This window comes from Solanum dulcamara, chromosome 12, assembly GCF_947179165.1.
Source record: "Solanum dulcamara chromosome 12, daSolDulc1.2, whole genome shotgun sequence".
Lineage (NCBI taxonomy): Eukaryota > Viridiplantae > Streptophyta > Magnoliopsida > Solanales > Solanaceae > Solanum > Solanum dulcamara.
Window position 1 is genome coordinate 14439102 of NC_077248.1, and position 21942 is coordinate 14461043.

Consider the following 21942-nt stretch of genomic DNA (forward strand, 5'->3'; position numbering starts at 1 on the left):
CGTTGTCTCATTGATATCTCGTCTTTTAGCTGAGAATTTAATTTTTCTGTGTTCATGTTAAAACAATGGACCATTTATTGCTATTTTCATACCATTATAGCAAATTCGTCAGGTATCTTAGTCGTGATTTTGAACATTGCATTAATATATTTGTACTCTAGCTATAAATAAAATTTTCAAAAAAATCTGAAACAATTTACAAAAAATTGAATTTGGTAGAGCATACAAGATTCTGGTAGTTGGTTTCACAGAACCAATAAGATAGTGACACATAATGATGTTGAGGAAAGGTGACTACTTATTACTTGGTAGACGTTTCCAGAGGGTTCTGTTAACCGTTGGACAATAGAGAGGAAAGTTAGAGCCAACTTGTTTGAATGTGCTTTGGATTGTAATCGAAATCTATGAGTCAAATCATCAAAAAATTATTGATTTATTAATAATGGATTAGTAATTTTAATAATAATTTTGATTTTTTTTTACAAATAATATCACTTGGCTTTTGGTTCGGCAGACAATGTTTACAGTGCATAGTCTAATTATTCTTACAACATTTACTATATTTCACTCAGTCGGCCGATGATGTCTTTTATTGATACTCACCCCTACTTTTTCTGCATTTGTCCATGGTGCAGGTCCGAGCACGAGCCACCGTCACAGACTTCGATCTGTCGTTGCAGTACCTGGAGACTTTTGGTGAGCATCAGGCGGTTTTTGGGATCTTCTGCAGTCTCCTTCTGTCTAGCAGGAGAAGGCTCAAGTGTTTGAGTGATTGAATATTGATTAAGGTAAGTAAACTTCTAAACCCTCGTAAATCTTGTAGAACTCTTGAATTTTCTTTCGTTTGTGTGTTGGAGAGTAATGGAAATGAGGTATGGGACTCTAATCATGTGAATTACCATTAATGAAAGAATGGGGTTAATAAAAAAGGCAATATATTCTATGATTGTGATTGAAAACGTGAACTCCTTGACTTGAAATTGATGTGAATTCGATGAAATGCTATGATAGCTCTAATGTGATTGTGAACTTGATGAAATTGTCATTTGTTCATTGTTGATAGTGGAAATTGACTTGAAATACTTGCTCACCGATTGATCCTAATTATGTGATAAATTATAATGATGTGAATGATATAAATGTTGGCGTTGATATACTATTGATATTGTGACATGAATTGTCTTGATATAGATTGCGTTGTGGTTGTGACATTATCATATTCTCATTATTTGTGTGAACATGCTTGTTTACATTGATTCTGAAACACTGTGATAAGATCCGATTGATGATTATGTCGATGAGAAATGATTCTGTCGATTGATGATTATGCCAATGAAAAATGGTTTTGATGGATACATGGACGTTGTGCATCCCCTATGGCTTTCGATCTGAGTTACAACGAATTTATATCATTAGGACAGACATACATCACTTTACTTGATATCTCATTACATCACATTATATCTTATTTGTCATGGTGAATTTGTGTATATACCCCTTGATGTTTCTGTGATTGACATACGTGATACAAATGTGACTTATTCGGTGATGCTGATGAACTATTGTTGATCTACGTGTCATTTGTGTACTTTAGATTGGGCTGATTTTTGTGTAGATTTGTAGTTGAGGAGGTTCGATTGGGATGAAAGGAGTTATAGTGTTCTATTAGATTTACCTTCTTTTGTTAGTTGGCTTGCTGAGTACCGTATTGTTTGGTACTCACTTCTTTCTTCTATACTTGTGTAGGTTTCGAGCTCGGACCATGATACTATATTCTTTTTTCCTTATCCGAGGCTTCGAGGAGATTTGAGAGGTAGCTGATTGATGCCGGTGATCTCCCTTTTCCCTTTTACTATATTTTATTTTATTTGAGAAACAAAGATATTGAGACTTGTACTTATCTTTTATTTTAATTTTATTTAGAGGCTTGTATATGTGACAACCAATCTTTGGGGGTTATTATAATTGATTAAGCCTTCTGCTTTTGTATATCTATTCTATTTAAATTGCTTCCGCATTATTTTTTTATAGATGATAGGGTTTAGGCTGACTTGTTCTGGTGAAATTGGATAAGTGTCGTCACATCTGAATTCGGATCATGACAATCTGACAAAGAAGACTTATTATATATAACTTTTGATTAATAAATTAAAATTTTAAATTTTTGATTAATAAATTAGAATTTTAATTTTTGATTTAATTTAAGCTTTAAAAATAAATATTTCTTAATTTTAAAATTTATTCAAACTTTATAAAAATATTTGAAAACATTTAAAGTAAGTCGGTTCAAACGGACTAGTCCATTTTGTCGTGTTTAAATTAGAAATAGTGAATGCAACGAATTTGTGGCCGTGAGGGAAGTGACGGCAGAGACCCACCCAATTCGCCTTCCAACAGAAAGCTATCCTACATCCAGTCATATATAATAGAGAATTTTGTATGATTTACTTTTGATATTTTACGTATAATAAATTGATAGTTATAATATGTTCTATTTTGAATTATATATAGTCATATAATAGAAAATTATAATTTTAAATTTTTTTAAAAAATCTTAAATATCATATTAACACGTTATACATATAAAAATGTTTAAAACAAAGTGTATAAATAATTTTCATCGTTAATTAATGATACGTAAAGAAGAATTCAATCAAGATAGAATTCTAATCAAAGTATCAATGTTTAAACAATTGATTTTATTATAACACTAATTTATATATTTGTTAATATAATAATATATGATGTTTTTAGTATTATAAGCATATATATGAATTGTATAGACAATTATATACTTCGATATATATATATATATATATATATTATTTTATTATTACTATTATTTATTTATTTATAGATATTGGATATTTTTATCAAATATTAAAAAATAATAAAAATGAATATCACATATAATAATATCAATTTTTTAATTTTAATATAATATTTGATATCTACGATACCACATCCACTCCTAATCCAATACATAGCATCCTTTAATTAGATTCAGAAAACTCTTTTTCAAAACCCTGAAAAAAAATTAGAAAAAAATAATTGTAATCTTTATAATTGTGGTTACAATCCAATTCTTTGGTTGTGGATTAGGAAGTGAATTATTTATATATTAAAATCAATACAACTTGTACTTTGTTTGGCAGCATTGTATAATTTTATGCATTAAATTCAGCACATTAATTACGTTGTTTGATTATCAATTTATAATCTCATATAACTAATCTTAATATATGAATAATTAAATTCTATAGAACTTTAACTAGCAACCAAACTATCCCTAAAGACGTGACTCTTTTGGCTTATTAATCGGCTAATAAAGTTAATTGTGAATTTCAATTAAATTAAAAACATATATGGGTCGATCAACTATTGAATAATAAAGACATGTATGAGTTAAACTATTAATTCGGGCATATTTACTTAATTTTGAATACCTTTTAAAGACATATTTAAACCTTTTCTATTCAAATTAATTTTTAATGCATATTTTTAAATCAAACTGTGTCAAAAGTATTGAGTTAGGTTAAGCTTGCAACACAAAGGTAAAAGGTTGCATTTGCCTGTGACAATAAAATATATAATAACTCCTTGTACATCCAAACAGAATAATAACCGATTTGAAATGAGAATCAAAGTTTTTAATTTTACATAAATTTGGATATCAATTCTTTAAGATAATGTGGTATAAAATGTGATCTATAAAAGCAAAATCAAAATTTAAGATTTATGAGTTTGAGATCTAAATTTTTCTAGTTTATTGAGTTTGAATTTATTTAATGAATATTTTAAAATAAATATAAAATTTGAACTAAAAGTTATTGAATTCAGGTAAGCCATAACCGAAGTTCTAGCTTTAATTTATGATCGATGGAGTATTTTTTTGATAACAATTTTTCTGTAATAAATTAGACTACGATGTATACAAGTTTGTATCTTTGTTGTGTGGAGTTAGATTTAAATGTGTTTTCCTACTACCTAATAAAATATGTTAGTGAATAGGTTTAGTTTGTCTCTAGTTCCCTCTTCAGCATAATAATATGTGCCAAATGTGATTAAACTGTTCACATCGACATCCATTAATGTTGCCAAAAAAGAAAAATAAAAACATGCACAATAAGAAAGTGAAATAGTTAGATTTCTAACATTAATATTATCATTTTATTCACCATATAATCAGTGGCGGAGCTAGAATTTTTACTAAGAGGGTTCAAAATCTGAAGTAGACACACAAATTAATCGAAGAAGATTCGGCATCTACTATATATATATATATATAAATATTTTAATCATGTATAAATAGTATAATTTTCAGTCAAAGAGAGTTTGGATGAACCCTTTGACCATAAGATGACTCCACCACTGCATATAATACTCGAGTTCATAATCAAATAATATTTACAGACATTTAATTAATTTTTTACTATATATATATATATAGAGAGAGAATTACAACAAGTCATTGAATTCACATAAACCCATAATCGGACCATTACATCCAACCATGAACTGATTTACTAGGTGTATATAATTACTTTTTGGTGCTATTGTATAGTCCTAGTTTGATTGTAATTTGTACGTTAATTGTCGTATGCATATGTAAATAGTATCTAAAATACCTGGCATTATGATTCTTGAATAGTGATGGAGCACGTTTCAGCCCACTTGCCTGGATTGTATTGTATTGTATTTATACGTTATATGGAAATAATAATGCAAAGGAACATGAAAACAAACAAACAAAAAAAGCCTCAATAAAACACACTGCCAAAAATGCACTCATTGAGGTTCATGCAAAGGTATGAAGCATGAAATCCCCAAAAAAACAATTTAACAACTCAACGTATTAAACAAGGAAGAGTTATATATTTGGCTGTTCCCCATAAATAATTACAACGCACCCTAGCTAGTTATAATATATATATTCTACTAATTAAGTATAAAATATGTATATGATTACGTTATAATATTATGTCTGGTATGTTGGATCTATATCTTATGAGATGTAATTGGCTCCTTTCGTTTCGAAGATATTGTTTTTTTTTTATGTATAATAGATTATAAAATACTATTCCATTCTGTGTAATTGCAGTTGGAATATCCAAGACTGGTAGATTTGAATTAATTTAACCATTTCTAACTTTAAATTTTGGAATTCGTATAGGTCTTAGAATTGTTTTCTCAACAATGAGTGAAGGATCTCTTGTATCATTGAAACTGCTATGTAACGTTGAAGAAGATAGAAAATTATTAGAAATTACTTCCCTTTGAGAAGACATGCTTGTTTATATATATATATGCAATCAAACTTTTTTATAATAGCGTAGTTTGATCGAATATCTTTTTTTGATTACTATAGTAAAATATTGTTATATAAAACATAGTATGAAAAACAATTTCAAAGAAAGCTCGGCCATCAAAGTGAAATGTTATTATAAAAAAAATTGATTGTTATTATCACAAAGAGATGTAACTCTAGGTGATGCAAATTTAAAGATAAAATTGATTTTGTATGCATTTCACATGGGTTGGGCTGTGAATACATCAGTTGTTTCAGAATAAGATTGCACTATTAAAATGAGAATCTTAGTCGTTTTCCATACACAGAGAAAATGAAAAAATTAAATGAGATCCTATCTGTTTCTGTTCAATGTATTAATGACATATATACATGACCTAGCAAGTACCTACTATATAGCAGAGCTTTCAGGACTTGAACTGACAAGATGGCCGTATGAATTTGCCTATTATATTATTTAATACAAACACGTTTAATTACCGCTCGTGTGATTCATTAGTCATTAGAGTACTACGTGTAATACTTCATATCAGAATTACCTCACAATATCCGAGACACGAGGAATTGCTTACGTGGTAAACATCTTTCATCTCCAATCTTAATCACCAAAGAAACAAAAGGTCGAAACTCCTACGAAGAGGAAATAACCAAAAAAAAAACTTATTGCATAATTTACGACATACTAAATAAACTACTTTTACTAATTACTTCACAAGATAGAAGTTGTAGTAACTTGGATAGCATGGTTGTACACACATATCATAGACGTAAAAGTTAGTCTATTTACTTCTTTTGGACAATCTTCACCTATGAGCTACTTAGAATTCTTTAGTTGAATCGGACCTAAAAGAATATTATTTTTTTCCAAGAAAATATTTCTATGAACATATTTCCCATCACACCAAACAAACCCAAAGGTTAATTTTTTTTTGGTTCCAAGCATGGGCGGAGCTACCCTTGCCTGAAGGGTGTCAAGCGACACTCCTTCATCGAAAAATTACATTGTATAAATAGATCAAAATTTGGTTTAATAAATATATACCCAAATATTGACACCTCTTAACACAGTTGAAGGTTTAGTGTAGTGGCTAAGAGATTGCAAAAGTTGTTTGAGGTTGTGTGTTCTATCTCTGCTAATACAATGGCGCCTTAAATTAGCTGCATGCTTGCAGATTTTAAACATTTGAGTTACTGATCATCTCTTGAGAAAATTTCTGTCAAGTGTGTACATTTATAGACTCCATGCAGTGGCACAGAGAGACTGCAGTAAGGCATGATAGGTTACTTTCAATCACCATGGAGACTAGGTTGAAGCACCTAACTATTAGCATTCTTAAATTGGGTCACTAGTGCAAGCAATAATAATGCAGATACCAAATCACTGCATTGATACTGAGACAAGTTACGCATCTTTTATTATTTGATTTGATTGTACTCCACCTTCACATGCGGGCCTATTTGATCTCGGAATTCTATTTGCTCTGATACCATGTTGAAGTGTGTAATCATTTTATCTAAAAGCTTAAACTGTTAGAGAAAGCACATTTTTATTATTTAATTGTATTCTCAACCGTTGACAATTCAGAAAAAGGAACCTATTAAACAAGATACACAAAGTGTGTCTCAGAAACAATTCTTATCTCCATCCAATTTGACTGTAAATAAAATCGGATCAGTCTTACTATCATACAACATACCCACTGTGATCCACAAGGGTAAGTTTTGCTATCATATTAGGATGAATTTACATTTTACACTGAATCCGCGAGTATGATTATCTAAAGTTATACAGTCAAATTCTGTACTTTTGTTATTATCTTTCTATTACTTTTTGTACTTTGATTACTCTATTGTATCTATGTCGCTTTCGTTATTTGCTTTCCTATAACGCTTTGAACTTCTTAGCCTTATCTGACCTCTTTTTATGATTCTTTTGAGCCGAGGGTCTCTCGAAAACAGTCGTCTTACCTAGGTAGGAGTAAGGTCTGCGTACACTTTACCCTCTCCAGACCTCACGTTGTGAGATTTCACTGGGTTGTTGCTGTTGTATACAGTCAAATTCTGTCAATAAAAAGTGGGTTGTTAGATATTACTGATAAGTAATCTAAAATGTCTTCTTTACTCATCTTAGAAAATCTTGAAGTTGGTTGACTGATTGTTTTGGAATAGTAAGTCTATTCATTTGTATCTTATCCAAGGCCCTGGATAGAGAATAGACTTGTCTTGTATGTCAATTATACTTTATACAAAGCATTTTTCCCTTCAATGGACCCAACTAATAATGAAGGATATATAATGACCTTACTTGTGTGAGGAACTCATGGAGCTGGGATATCATTTGTGTACAAATTGTGTCACAACCCAACGAACCTGTTCAAGAGAATTCAGCAAAAAGCAAGCTGGCGTTATTCTTCTAGACAAAATCAATGCAATGAGGACATGAATGTTTTCTCGTTGATAATTGGTGAATCAAATCAATACTTACAATGTTATTATGAGGATCTCTCCAATAAAATCCTTGAATAAGAATCACAGCTATATTTGATGTTATGAGAATAAAGATACTAAGAGAATGCTTTCCCATCCACTCTAAAACGAACATCAAGCGCCTCCAACCATAAATATCCACCTAAATTTCATAAGATTCGCAGGATTGTCAACTTTTTAAATCAGAGTGAAAGAGACAAGTGATGATTATATTAAACAAAAGAAACATGCAAGAGGACTTGTATTTTCAAACTAACCAATAGATATAACAAACAGAATGTGATTCCAGAAACAGCTGAGGTTACCAGCATATAACTTATCGTGTACAATGATTTGTTTAATGGCATGCCTGAAAGGAAAAGAACACAAATCTTACAATTTAGTGGTTGCTAGAAGCAACTTTGTCTTGAATCAAATTGAAAACTTGTTAGTTACTCCAGTTGATTATGCATTACTATCTAAAAGTAAGAAAAGACGTACCTACGAAATCAAGGAACAAACCAACTGCAAGAAGTGAAAGCGAGAGGATGGACCAACTGTATAGCCGTCCTTTATGATCCTGAACAGTCATAAGTTACATCTATCAATGATATGTTGTATTGTAATAATCTGGCGCTAACGCTAATTTATTAATGCTAAAGTTATATGCCAATACCACGATGCTAATTTACTTTTATGGAAAGATTAGATATATAGGAAAGCTCTTTTTGGGAAACCACCATTTATACAGTTCAATTCATATCAATGATGAAGCCATCTAATCGAGACAAAAACAAAATAGAAAACTATTGGATTGCTTGAGACCTGAAAGCATTCCTTCGACTTCTCCTGAAATAAAAACATTTCCTAACATTTCCAAGACTCAGGATAAAAATAGAACACCTAACAGAGGTAAATCAGTCAGCTAATGATACCCCATGGCTCACCTGAAATTGGACAAGTATGTGACCATACTGGAGTCCAATGATGGATGTAGCAGCAGCTGTTAGTGAACTGCAAAAAGATTACCAAAAGCAGAAGTTGTTAAACAACAAACTAGAGAAAATAAGTGAATTAGAAACTTGACATTACCAAATAATAAGTACATTTCATAGGAGAATTCGAGGTGAAGAATAATGAGAGATTTGTTACCTTACAATGCCTTCAGGATCAAAAGAGGCATGACACCAAGGCGGCATACTTTCAGTAACTCCGTCACTGTTGGATCCATTGCATTCCTGTGAAAGATTAATATTTGTCATCACTCATGAAGGGGCTATCTGTGAGGTCTGGACATAGCGTGTCAGCAGTGCAGTTCAGTATAAAGTTACCTTCATATTTCTATATACAGGTTTCGCATAGAGGTGATCTATTCCAAGAATATAGCGATCAATCATTCCAGCAGAATTACATGCAGGTCCAAGATCTCCACTAACAGAACATTTTACCTGCTAGTAGCAACAAAATTTACCATCTTATATTACAAATATAAGATAACTGATAGCAAAAGTTCTCCAACTCGATCAATTAGGAATAGAACTGATCATACACAAAGCGGTAACAAGGGATCAGTCATTTTTAAGGTTCTATTGAATTAAAGTGATAATAAGCTTCTATTGGATAAGAATTAACCACAAAAGTTCTTGACTTTGAGCAAGCATTTTACATGTCAAATCAAAGGTAGAAAAATTAGTACTGATATCACTCAAAGCAGTAATGACTCATCACATTCTGTTGAAACAACAACAACAACAACATACCCAGTGAAATCCCACAAGTGGGGTCTGGGGAGGGTAGGAAGTACGCAGACCTTACCACTACCTCATGAAGATAGAGAGACTGTTTTCGAAAGACTCTCGGCTCAAAATTCGCAGTCCCAAGTAAGAGAGAAAACCAATATATATAGCATAAGGGCAATAAAACGAAAAGCGATGTAAATTTTACAAGACAAGAACAATAACGACATCAAAGTAATGTGATAAACAAAGGCAATAACAACACAACTATAAAGGCAAGCCTAGACCTACGACCACCCTAGACCGACACACGGCAAGACACCATTCTATCTCTACTAGCCTTCTACCCTAATCCGCGACCTCCACTCCTTTCTAAGGTCATGTCCTCGATGATATGGAGTAGCGCCATATCTTGTCAAATCACCTCTCCAATACTTTTTCGATCTATCCCTACCCCTCCAAATAACCCCCAAATCCAACCGCTCTCACCTTCTAACTGGGACATCGACACCTCTCCTCTGCACATGCCCAAACCATCTCAGTCTCGCTTTTCTTATCTTGTCTGCCACATATACCACTCCCACCTTCTCACAAATAACCTCATTCCTAATCTTATCACTTCTAGTGTGTCCACACATCCATCTCAGCATCCTCATCTCCGCAACATGAGAGTTCTTTACTGACCAGCACTCCACTCCATATAACGATGGTCTAACCACCATTCTGTAGAACTTACCTCTAAGTTTAGGTGGTACTTTCTTATCACATAGGACTCCAGAGACAAGCCTCCATTTCATCCATGCTGTCCCAATGCGATGCGTGACATCATCATCGATGTCCCCACTACTCTGGATGATGGATCCAAGATATTTAAAGCTTTCTGTCTTGGGGATAGGTTGAGTGGCACGCCTCACTTCCATGTCCTATTCATCCATTACAACACTAAATTTGCACTCCAAGTATTCTATTTTGGTCCTTCTCAATCTGAACCCTTTGGGCTCCAGAGTTCGTCTCCAAACCTCCAACCTATCATTAACTCTGTTCCGAGTCTCATCAATCAAAACTATGTCGTCCGCAAATAGCATACACCATGAAACCTCCTCCTGAATAGACCGTGTCAGCTCATCCATCACCAAGGCAAAAAGAAAAATGCTCAGCACAGATCCCTGATGTAGTCCCATCTCAACAGGAAAATACTTTGAGTCACCTCCCATCATCCTAACCCGAGTCTTGGATCCAGCATACATGTCCTTTATCGCCATAATATACATCATCGCACCTTTAGCCTCCAGACACCTTCAGAGAACATCCCTCGGAATTTTGTCATAAGCCTTTTCAAGGTCAATGAACACCATTTGGAGAACCCTTTTTCTTTCTCTAAATTTCTCCACCAGTCTCTGCATAAGATGGATTGCTTCAGTAGTCGACCACCCCAGCATGAATCCGAACTGATTCTCTGAGATTGACACTTCTCTCCTCACCCTCATCTCCACCACTCTCTCCCAAATCTTCATAGTGTGGTTTAGCAATTTGATACCCCTGTAATTTTACAGTTTTGGATATCACCCTTGTTCTTGTACTATGGAACCATAGTACTCCACCTCCATTCATCGGGCATCTTAGCAGTCTTCAAAATAACATTAAACAACTTAGTCAACCACTCCAAACCTGCCTTGTCAGTGCTCATTCTGTTGAAAATATTTTGTATTTTAAAAGTTTTTATTATTGGCCAATATGTTACAGCTCATAACTTTGTGGCCAAGGATAAATCCAACATGGCTTTCCACGTGATGGCTTTGGCCTTGATATGGCCATCAATATATTGTGACTATGCAGTCATGTGGCCCATTCTTACTTCTCACTTTTATGTATTCCTTTCTGTTCATTTCAATAGCCTCACTACTATACTGCTCCTAAATTGAAGAGTTTACAGAGATCTTGAAGGATGATGAAGCAGTAGAATGAAGCACTTAATTCAGTAATCAAAAGTTCTTCTTTTTCAATTATCTTGCTGATTTTTTTAATAATGATATTTTGTTGTTCCTGTTCCTCTTATAGAGAAGGCTTGTTTAATTCTGGAGAAACATTTCACATTGCTGAAATAGTTTCTTAGGACAGTGCCTAGCACGACTCAAGCATTGCTTGTACTCACTTGTCAATATATAAGTTATATTATTGTTGTTATAATACCCATATTCGCCAACACATTCATCATTAAGCTTCTGTAGAGTTCTTAACGTGTTGCTTGCAGCCACTCACATAGTCACATTGTTTATACTTTTTCAAATATAGTTCAGATTAAAGGGAATAGAAAGCAAACAGCTTCTAACCTCATAAATGGTGCTTCCTGTTGACTGTGACACACTGAATTGCCAGTCAGGGACATACAAACCATATAACAACCCACAATGTATAGCAGACAATAGAAACATGATACACCTACACATGAAGTAAAATGTTGTTAGGTAAAACTAGAGACAATGATAACCATAGAGGACAAGAAAAAACATTATATTAAAAGAAGATCGATAATAAGACTGCCAATATCATTGCAGTTGGACTCACTAGTTTTCCAATAAAAACACACAAATTTCTCCTGTTTTGCCTATTTAATCTACCTGTTAATAACCAATGAGCCCTAGTCCAAGTAGTTAGGTGGAGACCTTGTACCAACATGTCATGGGTTTGACTTCCACCAGAAACAAGCTAGATAATTATCTAATTTAAAGGGGATTAATGCCTACTTACGAGAAGTTGGTTTTTTCATAATTGTTAAATGAAGTTCACAGTATGCATAACGAGACACACTTATGGTTCCACTAAGGAAAAGAATCTGGCCAGGGACCAAGATTTTGCTTGGTACAATAAGAAATAGTTAAGGCTCTCGGTTTATCTGAATACGTTCCATTTATCAAAACGAAAAAGGAGATCAATGTTGTTAAGATATTTGATCTATTTTCTTCCTTTTCAGTTTCCAAAGCAATACCTTCGTGATGCAGAAACAGAAGATATACGTAGTACTCCTAACAATTGCACAATCAAAAGAAAAAAAAAATCTACCAGAAAATCATGGATTGTCTTACCATTGCCAAATATAATTTCTGAAAAGGGCAACTCTTTTCATCTCTTGACATGGAAGCCATATCTCGCACAAAGCTGCTATAATATATCCAACAGCTATTCTCTGCATAAATGAAAAGAAATGTATAATATTCTGAACAAGTAATTGAAATGAACAGGTTACATGCATAAGTTCTTCATCTGCACCTAGCTATAAAGCTAGTGACTAGTAATACTTCTAGCAAGAAAATGAAAACTTCTAATAATAATCACGGAAACCAAGTTAGGATGCTACTCTTGAAGAATCAGCATCTATCACAGAAATAGCTAAATAGAAAGTCAATCCCTATAAGCACTTCACTGAAACTAAAAAGAACAACAACAGCAATACGCACAGACTAAACCAGAGGAACAAGGGGCACAAGTGAAAGCAGTCTTTAGAAGTCTAACTAAGAAAGAATAATGAACCACTTAGTAAGGATAAGAAACATAGCTTAAAAGCAAAAGTTGTTGGAGGCAATGCGACGGCACTCACCTCAACTGGCAATGCTAGAGAAACTGAAACGACACTTTATCTTGTAGCTAATCTAGTCATCACATAACACGGTAGCAAAAACGCAAAAAAAATAATTTCAGAGTTACCTGCAAAATTCCCATCCATCGTATTTTTTCAATATCTACACCATAGGTTAAACCAGTTATTCCATGCAAGTAACCCCCTGAAACGAAACAAATGTGGAATCAGTAACTTTCCAACAAGTTTAGATATCTCATACAAGAAAATGATATACTATGAACAAAATCAGAAGACAACAGTAGTGTTAGAATCTCATAAATATTCTAGGACACCTGGAATTATGTTTTGATTCTCTTATTGTTTCTTAGAATATGTACACTTAGCTATTTAAACCCCAATGGCTTGAAGGTACAAAAAAACCGAGGTTCTCTCAATTCTCTAACTTTGGAACATGATATCAGAGCTAGTGTAAAATTTAATCTTCTGTGCAAGTACCAGCAGAGAAGAAACTCCTGTCACTGTGCATCATTCCAGTGACTGTGCAACAATTAGTGAGAATTTGCAGGCGTTGAGCCTCAACCAACACCACCACTGGGTTTGGAACCCTTCGGCAAACCAACCTCAGAAAACCCATCATCATCAGACTCTTCACGTGTTTTCACACGCCGGGAAGAAGTCTGATTTTTCTAGGTTACTAGAGGGCACAAAGGGGATATCGATGCTGTTCACCTGATCTTCACTCTTCAGCAGTGCCTTATGTTTGTTGATGTTACTTCCTTTGAAACCCAGCCACACTTCACAAATCCAGGTTATCACTAAGACATTTCTGAGGTTGTTACTAGTTCCATCTTTTGGAGATTCAATCACTATCTTCCTTTCATCACCTACAACTCCAATTCCCTTACCTATACCTCCAGTTCCATCACGTACAACTCCAGTTCAACTTCTCAACCTTCTACAACTCCACCACTCTTGATTGATCATTGCCTTCAACATCCAACATCACGTACAGATGATTCATGTCTTATACTGAATCCTTCGCCTACTAGGGATCTGTTTTTCCCAAGTCTACCGATTGCATTCCGAAAAGGTATTCAATCCACTTGTAATCCCAATCCCCACTATATTTGTTTGAGCTATCATCGTTTATTATCACTTCATTATGCCTTTGTGTGATCTTTGTCCTCTATATCTATCCCGAAGTCCATAGGTGAAGCACTATGTCATCCTGAATGGCGATAAGCTATGAACGATGAGATGTATTCTTTACATGCTAGTGGTACTTGGAAGCTTGTTCCTCTACCTCCAGATAAATCTATTGTTAGTTGTGGTGATTATATGCAGTCTAAGTTGATTCAGATGGTCAAATTGATCGACTTAAAGCCCGCTTTGTTGTCAAAGGTTATACTCAGATATTTGGATTTGGTTATAGTGATACTTTCTCTCCCGTGGCTAAAACAACATCCTTTGTCTTCGTATATCCATGATTGTTGTAAGTCATTGGCCTCTTTATCAGCTAGACACTAAGAATGCCTTTATCCATCATGATATTGCTCAGGAGGAGTCTAGTGGTCTTGTACGCCGGTTGTGTCGGTCCTAATATGGTTTGAAATGGTCTGCTCGAGCTCAGTTTGGTAAATTCAGCATGGTCATTCAGAAGGTTGATAAGCTTCACAGGAGGCTTATCATTTTGTATTCTATCAGCATACTTCTCATAATTTGTGCTTTTATTTGATCGTTTATGTTGATGGTATAGTCATCATCGGAAGTGACGATGATGGTATAATTAAATTGTATCAACATCTCTTTCTACATTTCCAGAAGAAGGACCTAGGCTTATTGAGGTATTCTCTAGGCATTGAGGTCGCACAATCCAAATTAGGAATTGTCATCTCATAGTGTAAGTATGCCCTAGATATTCTTTATGAGACAAGTATGACAAGTTGTAGACTCATTAACACTCCTATCGACTCGTTTAATAGACAAATATGAAAGATTATAGACCCATTGACACTCTTATTGACCTGAATATTAAACTTCTACCACGACAAGAAAAGCCCTTTAATGATCCTGGAAAATGTAGGTGGCTAGTTGGTAAGTTGAACTATCTCACAGTGACTTGACTTGACATTGCCTTTCTTGCCAGTGTTGTAAATCAAATCATGGAATCTCTGTGTGATAGTCACTGGGATGCAATTGTTCGTATTCTTCGATACATAAATCATAGAAAATAATTGCTTTTTAAGGATTGAGGTCATGAGAAAATTGTTGGATACACAGACGTCAATTGGGCAGGATCACCTTCTGATAGCTAGGTAATGGTAGGAGGTGATGTGGAATCTTAGAAAAGTAAGAACACATGTGATTTGCTCGATCTAGTGCAGAAGCTGAATACCAAGCAATGGTTGTGGAAACTTGTGAACTAATTGGATTAAACAGTTGGTCAAGGAATTGAAGTTCGGAGACATCAGTCAGATGGATCTTGTGTACAATAATTAAGCTACTCTTCATATTGCATCAAGTTTGATGTTTCATGAGAGAACGAAACATATTGAGATCAATTGTCACTTCAACAACAATAACAACAAACAAAGTGAAATCCCACAAGTGGGGTAAGGGAAGGTTAGAGTGTACGCAAACTTTACTTCTACCTCTATGGGTTGTTTCCAAAAGGCCCTTCGGTTTAGAGAGAAAAATATACTCTTAGGAGACATTGTAACAAAATTTCGGAGCCAAATGATCAACTTGAAGATATTTTCACCAAGTCCCTAACTGATTCTCGTATTAGCTACATTTGTAACAATCTTGGTGTATTCATTTCTATGCACCAACTTGAGGGAGAGTGTTAGAATCTCGTAGATATTCTAGAGTATTCTAGGATCCTATAAATATTATATATCTTGATTTACTCCGGTAATTATGTAATTTGATTCTCTTTTCCTTTCTTAGAATATGTACACTTAGTTGTTTAAACCCCAATGGCTTGAGGGAATAATCAGTTTCTCTCAATTCTTGTTTTGTTTGTCTTACTTTCTAATAAGTAGAAAAGGTCATGAAGAGTAAAACAAGAAATCCCCCCATCCACACAAGAAAAGCATAGAATCCAGCAATTTGTATTCTAGATAAAAACATATATTAGATGTATTGTATTATGTTACTTGGTACCGTAAAATCTTCAATTTTGACTATTTTCTGCTAATGCTTTTCCTCTCAGGATTTAACTACAGGATGCAATTGTTGTTGTTGTTGTTGTTGTATCTTCACGCTGAACATTGTCTACTCATCGAGCTTAACCGACTTTTAATTTACATTCTAGTTGATTAAACATCTCTCTTTCTTCATGTTGTTTGCCGTCCATTGTGGAAGCCCTTTAAACTTTCCTGGTCTATTTAACTAATTGAAGCTAGCCGAGATTGAGAGCTTTCTTATCATGCAGCTCCTACAATATACAGAAGCTAGTGGGCCAAGGCTTAAACTGCCAGACAAAGACGATCTAGCTGGCCTTTTTAATGTGCACTTTCTCAAGTAAAACGTTCCATCATTGAACTTCGTTTCGTTTGTACAAATCGGAGCAATATCCTATCTAGTGTACCACAAAATTAAAACACACTTTGTTGCAATGTATGGAGTATAGAAGATTCATTTTGAAGGACATATACAGGCTTATAGTTGCAGAATATTGTTAAGCGGTTGATATCAGTAGTGAGCCGTAAGATTGATTTGAGAAATGCCAGCATACAAAATTACCTTGAAGGAAAATGCCAAGGATAAAAAGTTTCAAGGTCCTAATCACAACTTTCAAGGTTGCCCCAGTTCTGTCTAAAACTATCTGCAGTTTAGAAAGGAGAAAAGGTTCAGAAAGTGCTAAGAGCCACAACCACCTAGTGACAGGCATGATCTTACTCGGATGATTTAATTATAAAATTGACAGCACATTGTATAGGATATCATAATGCAAGTCTGAACACTATGCAACATAAGCCTATGTCTTTCATAATGATTGGGTTTATGTCCACGATTTTATCTGAAAATCAAAGTATGGATACCTTATTTACAATTGCCACGGAAACTCCAACAACAAAGAGGAAGAAAGGCATTACAAAATCTGCCAAGCGGACACCATTCCATGGGGAGTGAGCAATGCTGGGAAAAACAGAACCAGCGTAATCCACAAGCATCATAAGCTGAAAACAGCAAAGAAAATTAAAATTATAAGCTGAAAATCAGTTGAAATTTCTACAAGCGAGAAGGAAAAGAGAAGAACTCTGTCTTAATATAAATGTGGACAAGGAGAGTTATCAAAATCATCGGCAATGAAACTAAGCATTCAACTCAAACCTTAAAGCAAGGAGTTGAGTAGTTAAAGAAGTATCTTTACAATTGACTTTGAGAATCTTTATCTATAGGGACAGATGAAAGTAAGTGTAGTTGTTATGAGCACAAATAAAACAATCTAAAGGGTTCTGAAACTTAGAGAGGTGGTTGTATCATCTTTGTGAATGTGGTTTCGAGGTTTGATTTTAAAGATTGCTTAAAGAGGCCATCAATAAAGTGATAGCTTTCTGCTAAATTTCTCTACCGATTTCCTCTCTCCATTTTGGCCAATATGAGTTCATCTTGTACTAGCAATTTTATAGGGTACTTCCCTTCTTAGTGGCAGTGCACTGCCTTCAGATGCAGTAGTGCAATGGTATTCTGCACCCACTGATCACTTAAAACAAATATTTGCTTGCCTAACCAATGTAAAACTAAACTCCACTCCTTCACTAATAACGCTTTCTCAATATCGAGAATTGCGCTAGTAGATATGGAAACTTACAAGCATGTTATGTATAATTGTGTGCTAAGAGAGAGAAACATGTACCCCCAGCAAACGCTATAACATTTTCTAGAGCTGCATAACCACATGCTTTCGGATCCAAACCTTATCCATTACATCAACCTTCGTCGAAGGGGAAAACCAAGCGCACATTTCAATATACTTAGGGTGTGTTTGCTATGATTGGTTGGTCAAAATGTTCGGAAAATATTTTCTCTACGAAATCAAGTTCCTTGAAAAAGAGAAAAATGATTTTTCTAATGAAAGTAGAAAAAACAAGTTGCATAAGTTGCAATTCCAAGTTTATTGTCTCCTCCCACCCACCCAATCCCCCAACCTCCATCCCTTGATCATCGCTCAACAGTGTTTTGCTAGATAACATATAAATATTTTAGGGATAATATTTTCTAGCTTAGTTACCAAACACTATTCCACTTGTTTTACAAGAAAGTCATTTTCCATGGAAAACATTTTCCTCCGGACCAAACAGACCCTTAGTTGCTAACTCATTCAATCTTAAACAAGTTCAGGGAAAAACGAAAACTAAAAAAATTCATTTCTCTGCAGCCAATAAGATTTTAAAAGCATAAAAAGACAGAAAGAGAAGCCGTGGACTAAACTAACTTCAGGTTCCGATATTCCCGAGAACATAATGAAGGAAAATTCTCAATCTTGATAAAATGCATACGGACTTGTCAAGATCAATACATTCAAACGAACAAGTGAAATGAAGCTCAATATTTGAATTTCATTTCAAAGCAAACAAGAGAATCAGCGCATCTACAGCTGAATGACAGCTTCGTCCAAAAATTCAAATTGCAGAAATTCTTATCTTAATCTGTTATCTCATCAGTAAACAAAATCAGTAAAAATAGACATTTGCTTACAAAAACGCAGAGGCCTCGAAAAACGTCGAGAGAAACAACACGAGAAGAAGGTGTAATAGTTTTCCTTTGAGTTGCTTCATTTTCACGCTCTGCTGGCACCAATTCTCCGCCGTTGTTGCTCCCTAATAACGGCTCATTTTCTGCCATTTTTGAGCTCCCAACTCAACTCTCCCCGCAAAGCAGTATGAGACAAGTTTCTACTAATTACAGTATAGATGGATGGAGAAAAATACAAGTTTATGCTTGTTTGATGCGTTTGCGACAAGGACCAACTATGAGGTGGGCCAATGATTTGACCAACCACTATTCATTTAATGTCCATTTCACTCCTGTTTGGATATATAACCTGTTATTGTTTTACAAATATATTTGGCAAATATTCAAGTTTTACTTTTAAAAAAATTAATATTTGGATTAAATTCTAATATTTGAGAATTTTTAAATATTTAAAAATTATCCCAAATTTTTATGTTTTATAAAAACATCAATTACTTATTAATTTTAACTAATATTTATCTACCAACTTATTCCATTAACATGGTCAACCAACACTATTAAATAACATCTCTATCTACCTCCTCCGAAAAAAAATAGTTTGAGCGATAAAATTGAAAAAAAAATAGTTTTTAATTCGATTAATGTATTGCTCTTGCACATATTATTAGTTTGTTGTTGTTGATTGTTTTCAGTTATGTTATAAGGTTGTTGTTTTTTAACGAAACATATGTTAATTATAAAATGATAATACAAACTTGTGGGTATTTTTAATAGTTTTAGAACTTACAGTACAAAATAATATTATTTGAAACAATCAAATATTCTTGAAAAAATTTGTAGCTAAAGGCATGGTGAAATTTCACAAAAAATAGCTTGCTAAGAATATTAGGAAATTTGGGGCCAAACGCTAGCATAATTTTTTTTTCAATTCATGCATGTTAATTATACTTTTGTAATTGCAATTCATTTACATACGCGTACCTAAATAATATGTATTCATACTTATTGTCCTCATTTGATTTGTATTTTCATAAACAAATAACATTTGTATTCATTTAAGCATAACATATTCATGTTTATTCAAAGTGATTAACCAACTAGTTTGGTATTCAAAAGTAAAAACGTAACTAGTTAAACACAATATATTCAAAGTCAATCACAAACCTTATTTTACATGTTATTTTTAAATCAGAATTTGTATTTGTATTCAAATTCAAGGTATATTTGTGTGTAGTATTCTAATTAAGCAAAATGTATTTATTTGTGTTTAAAATATATTTTTTTGTGTGTTATATTGTAATTCATTAAGGAGAAATTTTTAGAACTAACTGTATGTATATTGAATTCAAGATATTTTTTGTAGGTTGTATTTCAGTTAAGCATAAATGTATTTATTTGTCTTCAAATTCAATCAATAATTGTATTGTATTAGCTGTAATTTGTCTTTAGCTTCATACAGTTCAATCTCAAATCTATATCAATTTATTTAGCAACTTCTTCGACTAAATCTTTATATGTTACATACTCCGTCAACATAATCTCATCTATCGTGTAATCAACGTAACAATTATTTTGGTCCATCTTCCAGAGTGCATGATCAAAAAATTAATGCTTCCTATTCTGCATCAAATTAAATGTATCATTATTCCACATTATACTAATATGTTTTATATTCTAAACTTAATTGCAAATAGACATTTTGTATCACAAACCAATTTGTATGCTAATTTTTTTCTTCTATACCACCTTACATCGCACATAAAATCTTTTTGTATTCCAGCCTTACACTTTATATTCCACAACAACTTGTATAAACAAATTCATTATTAAAAAATAATTTGTATCATCAGCTTACTTGTAATATAAGTTTATTTGTATCATAATACCTTCTTTTATCCAAAATTTATTTGTATCCCAAATTTACTTGTATTCTAAAATTATTTGTATGCATGATTTATTTGTATTATAATTATATTTTTTTTAGTTTATTCTCAAATTTGTATTTTATTCTAATTTTGTATTACATTCTTAGTTAAACTACATAAGTGTATTAACCGCCAAAAGCATCAAAATTGAGTATTTAAATTCATCTACATAAAAATACGTTTCTTTTTGTATTCCGAACTTAACTCACCATCACAGGATCAAAATTGCATCCAAATTCAAATTTATATAATGTTCACATTTCTATTCAAATCTTTCAACATTATTTATACAATTCGAATGATATATCAAAATTGTATTCGTAACTTATTCGACATATAAATCTCACAATTATATAATCCGAATTATTACAAATAGGAAAAATAAATGACGTATAAAAATAATTTCAACCACGATTTGAAATTTAAATTATAATATATTTGGATCGAAATAGGGAGTCATTTACCTAAACAGTTTTGGTTTATTTAACAACTGCGATGTCTTCAAAACGAGCCTTGTTTTGTAAGAGTATGGTGGAATAACTATTATGAATTGCTCCAAATTTCCTTGAAAGATGTATTAACGTTTTAAATTTTTTTAGAAAAACAATCTAAGAAAATTGATGAGTTTTTGAATTGGGTTTTTGAAAGATGAGAGGTAATGAGCAATAAAGAGTCCTGTAAGTAACAGGAATAATGAGGGAGCAAATTATGGGAGGTTACCAAATATAATCTGAAATTTAATACATTCAGTTATTTGATATATTGTTTTTGTATGCAACACGAGAAAAAATACACAATTTAAAGGCATAGCAAATAAAAATATAGTTATGTTTTGCAATAGCTAGAGAATCCTATTTAACGCCTTAAGTTTATTATTTGTAAAAATTTCCCATAATAAATGATAGTAACAATATCTTTGTCTTCCACTTTCCTTTTCTTCACACTTCCGTCTACTCTCTGTGTTCAAACTCAACAAATTGATAACATTTTCTCTTTTAAGTAAGCATTCATCGGACAGTCAATTAGTGGCGGATTGAGAATTTTGATTAAGGTGTATCAAAATATAAAAAAGTTAAATAACATAGAAGTCAAGGAGTGTCAATATATATATATATATATATAATATTTTTATCTAGCTACACAATGTAATTTTCCAATGAAGGGGTGTCGATCGACACCCCTCAACTGTATGTGGCTCCGCCACTGCAGTCAACAGTGAAGAAATTA

General features: G+C 33.2%; 1 protein-coding gene across 6 annotated transcripts; it reads right to left on the reverse strand.

Annotated features, from left to right (window-relative positions):
• Positions 1–4556: 4556 nt before the first annotated feature.
• LOC129876428 (uncharacterized) lies at positions 4557–19052 on the reverse strand. Of its 6 annotated transcripts, none has more exons than XM_055951876.1 (14): positions 18794–19052; positions 17134–17271; positions 16835–16916; positions 13213–13289; positions 12594–12694; positions 11841–11949; positions 9106–9225; positions 8927–9012; positions 8722–8788; positions 8276–8354; positions 8053–8144; positions 7794–7937; positions 7614–7678; positions 4557–4678 (listed from the first exon to the last, which is right to left on the reverse strand). In XM_055951876.1, the coding sequence occupies exons 1-13, from the start codon at positions 18938–18940 to the stop codon at positions 7643–7645; spliced, it is 1278 nt and encodes a 425-aa protein (XP_055807851.1). In that variant the 5' UTR covers positions 18941–19052; the 3' UTR covers positions 4557–4678; positions 7614–7642. The 6 variants fall into 6 exon arrangements, with proteins under 6 accessions (XP_055807851.1, XP_055807852.1, XP_055807853.1 ...); XM_055951877.1 differs by lacking the exon at positions 4557–4678 and adding an exon at positions 6929–7369; XM_055951878.1 differs by lacking the exon at positions 4557–4678 and having other exon boundaries at positions 7441–7678; positions 9106–9222; positions 18794–19051.
• Positions 19053–21942: the final 2890 nt, after the last annotated feature.

What these genes read in the sequence shown, in the direction of transcription:
- LOC129876428 (XM_055951876.1), bottom strand. Translation starts at nt 18,940, where the DNA reads ATGGCAGAAAATGAGCCGTTATTAGGGAGCAACAACGGCGGAGAATTG. An exon ending in GATCCTGAAGGCATTGTAAG is followed by an intron (nt 8,789 to 8,926) that starts GTAACAAATCTC and finishes ATCTTTTTGCAG; the next exon opens with TTCACTAACAGCTGCTGCTA. An exon ending in TCTGTTTGTTATATCTATTG is followed by an intron (nt 7,938 to 8,052) that starts GTTAGTTTGAAA and finishes TATGAAATTTAG; the next exon opens with GTGGATATTTATGGTTGGAG.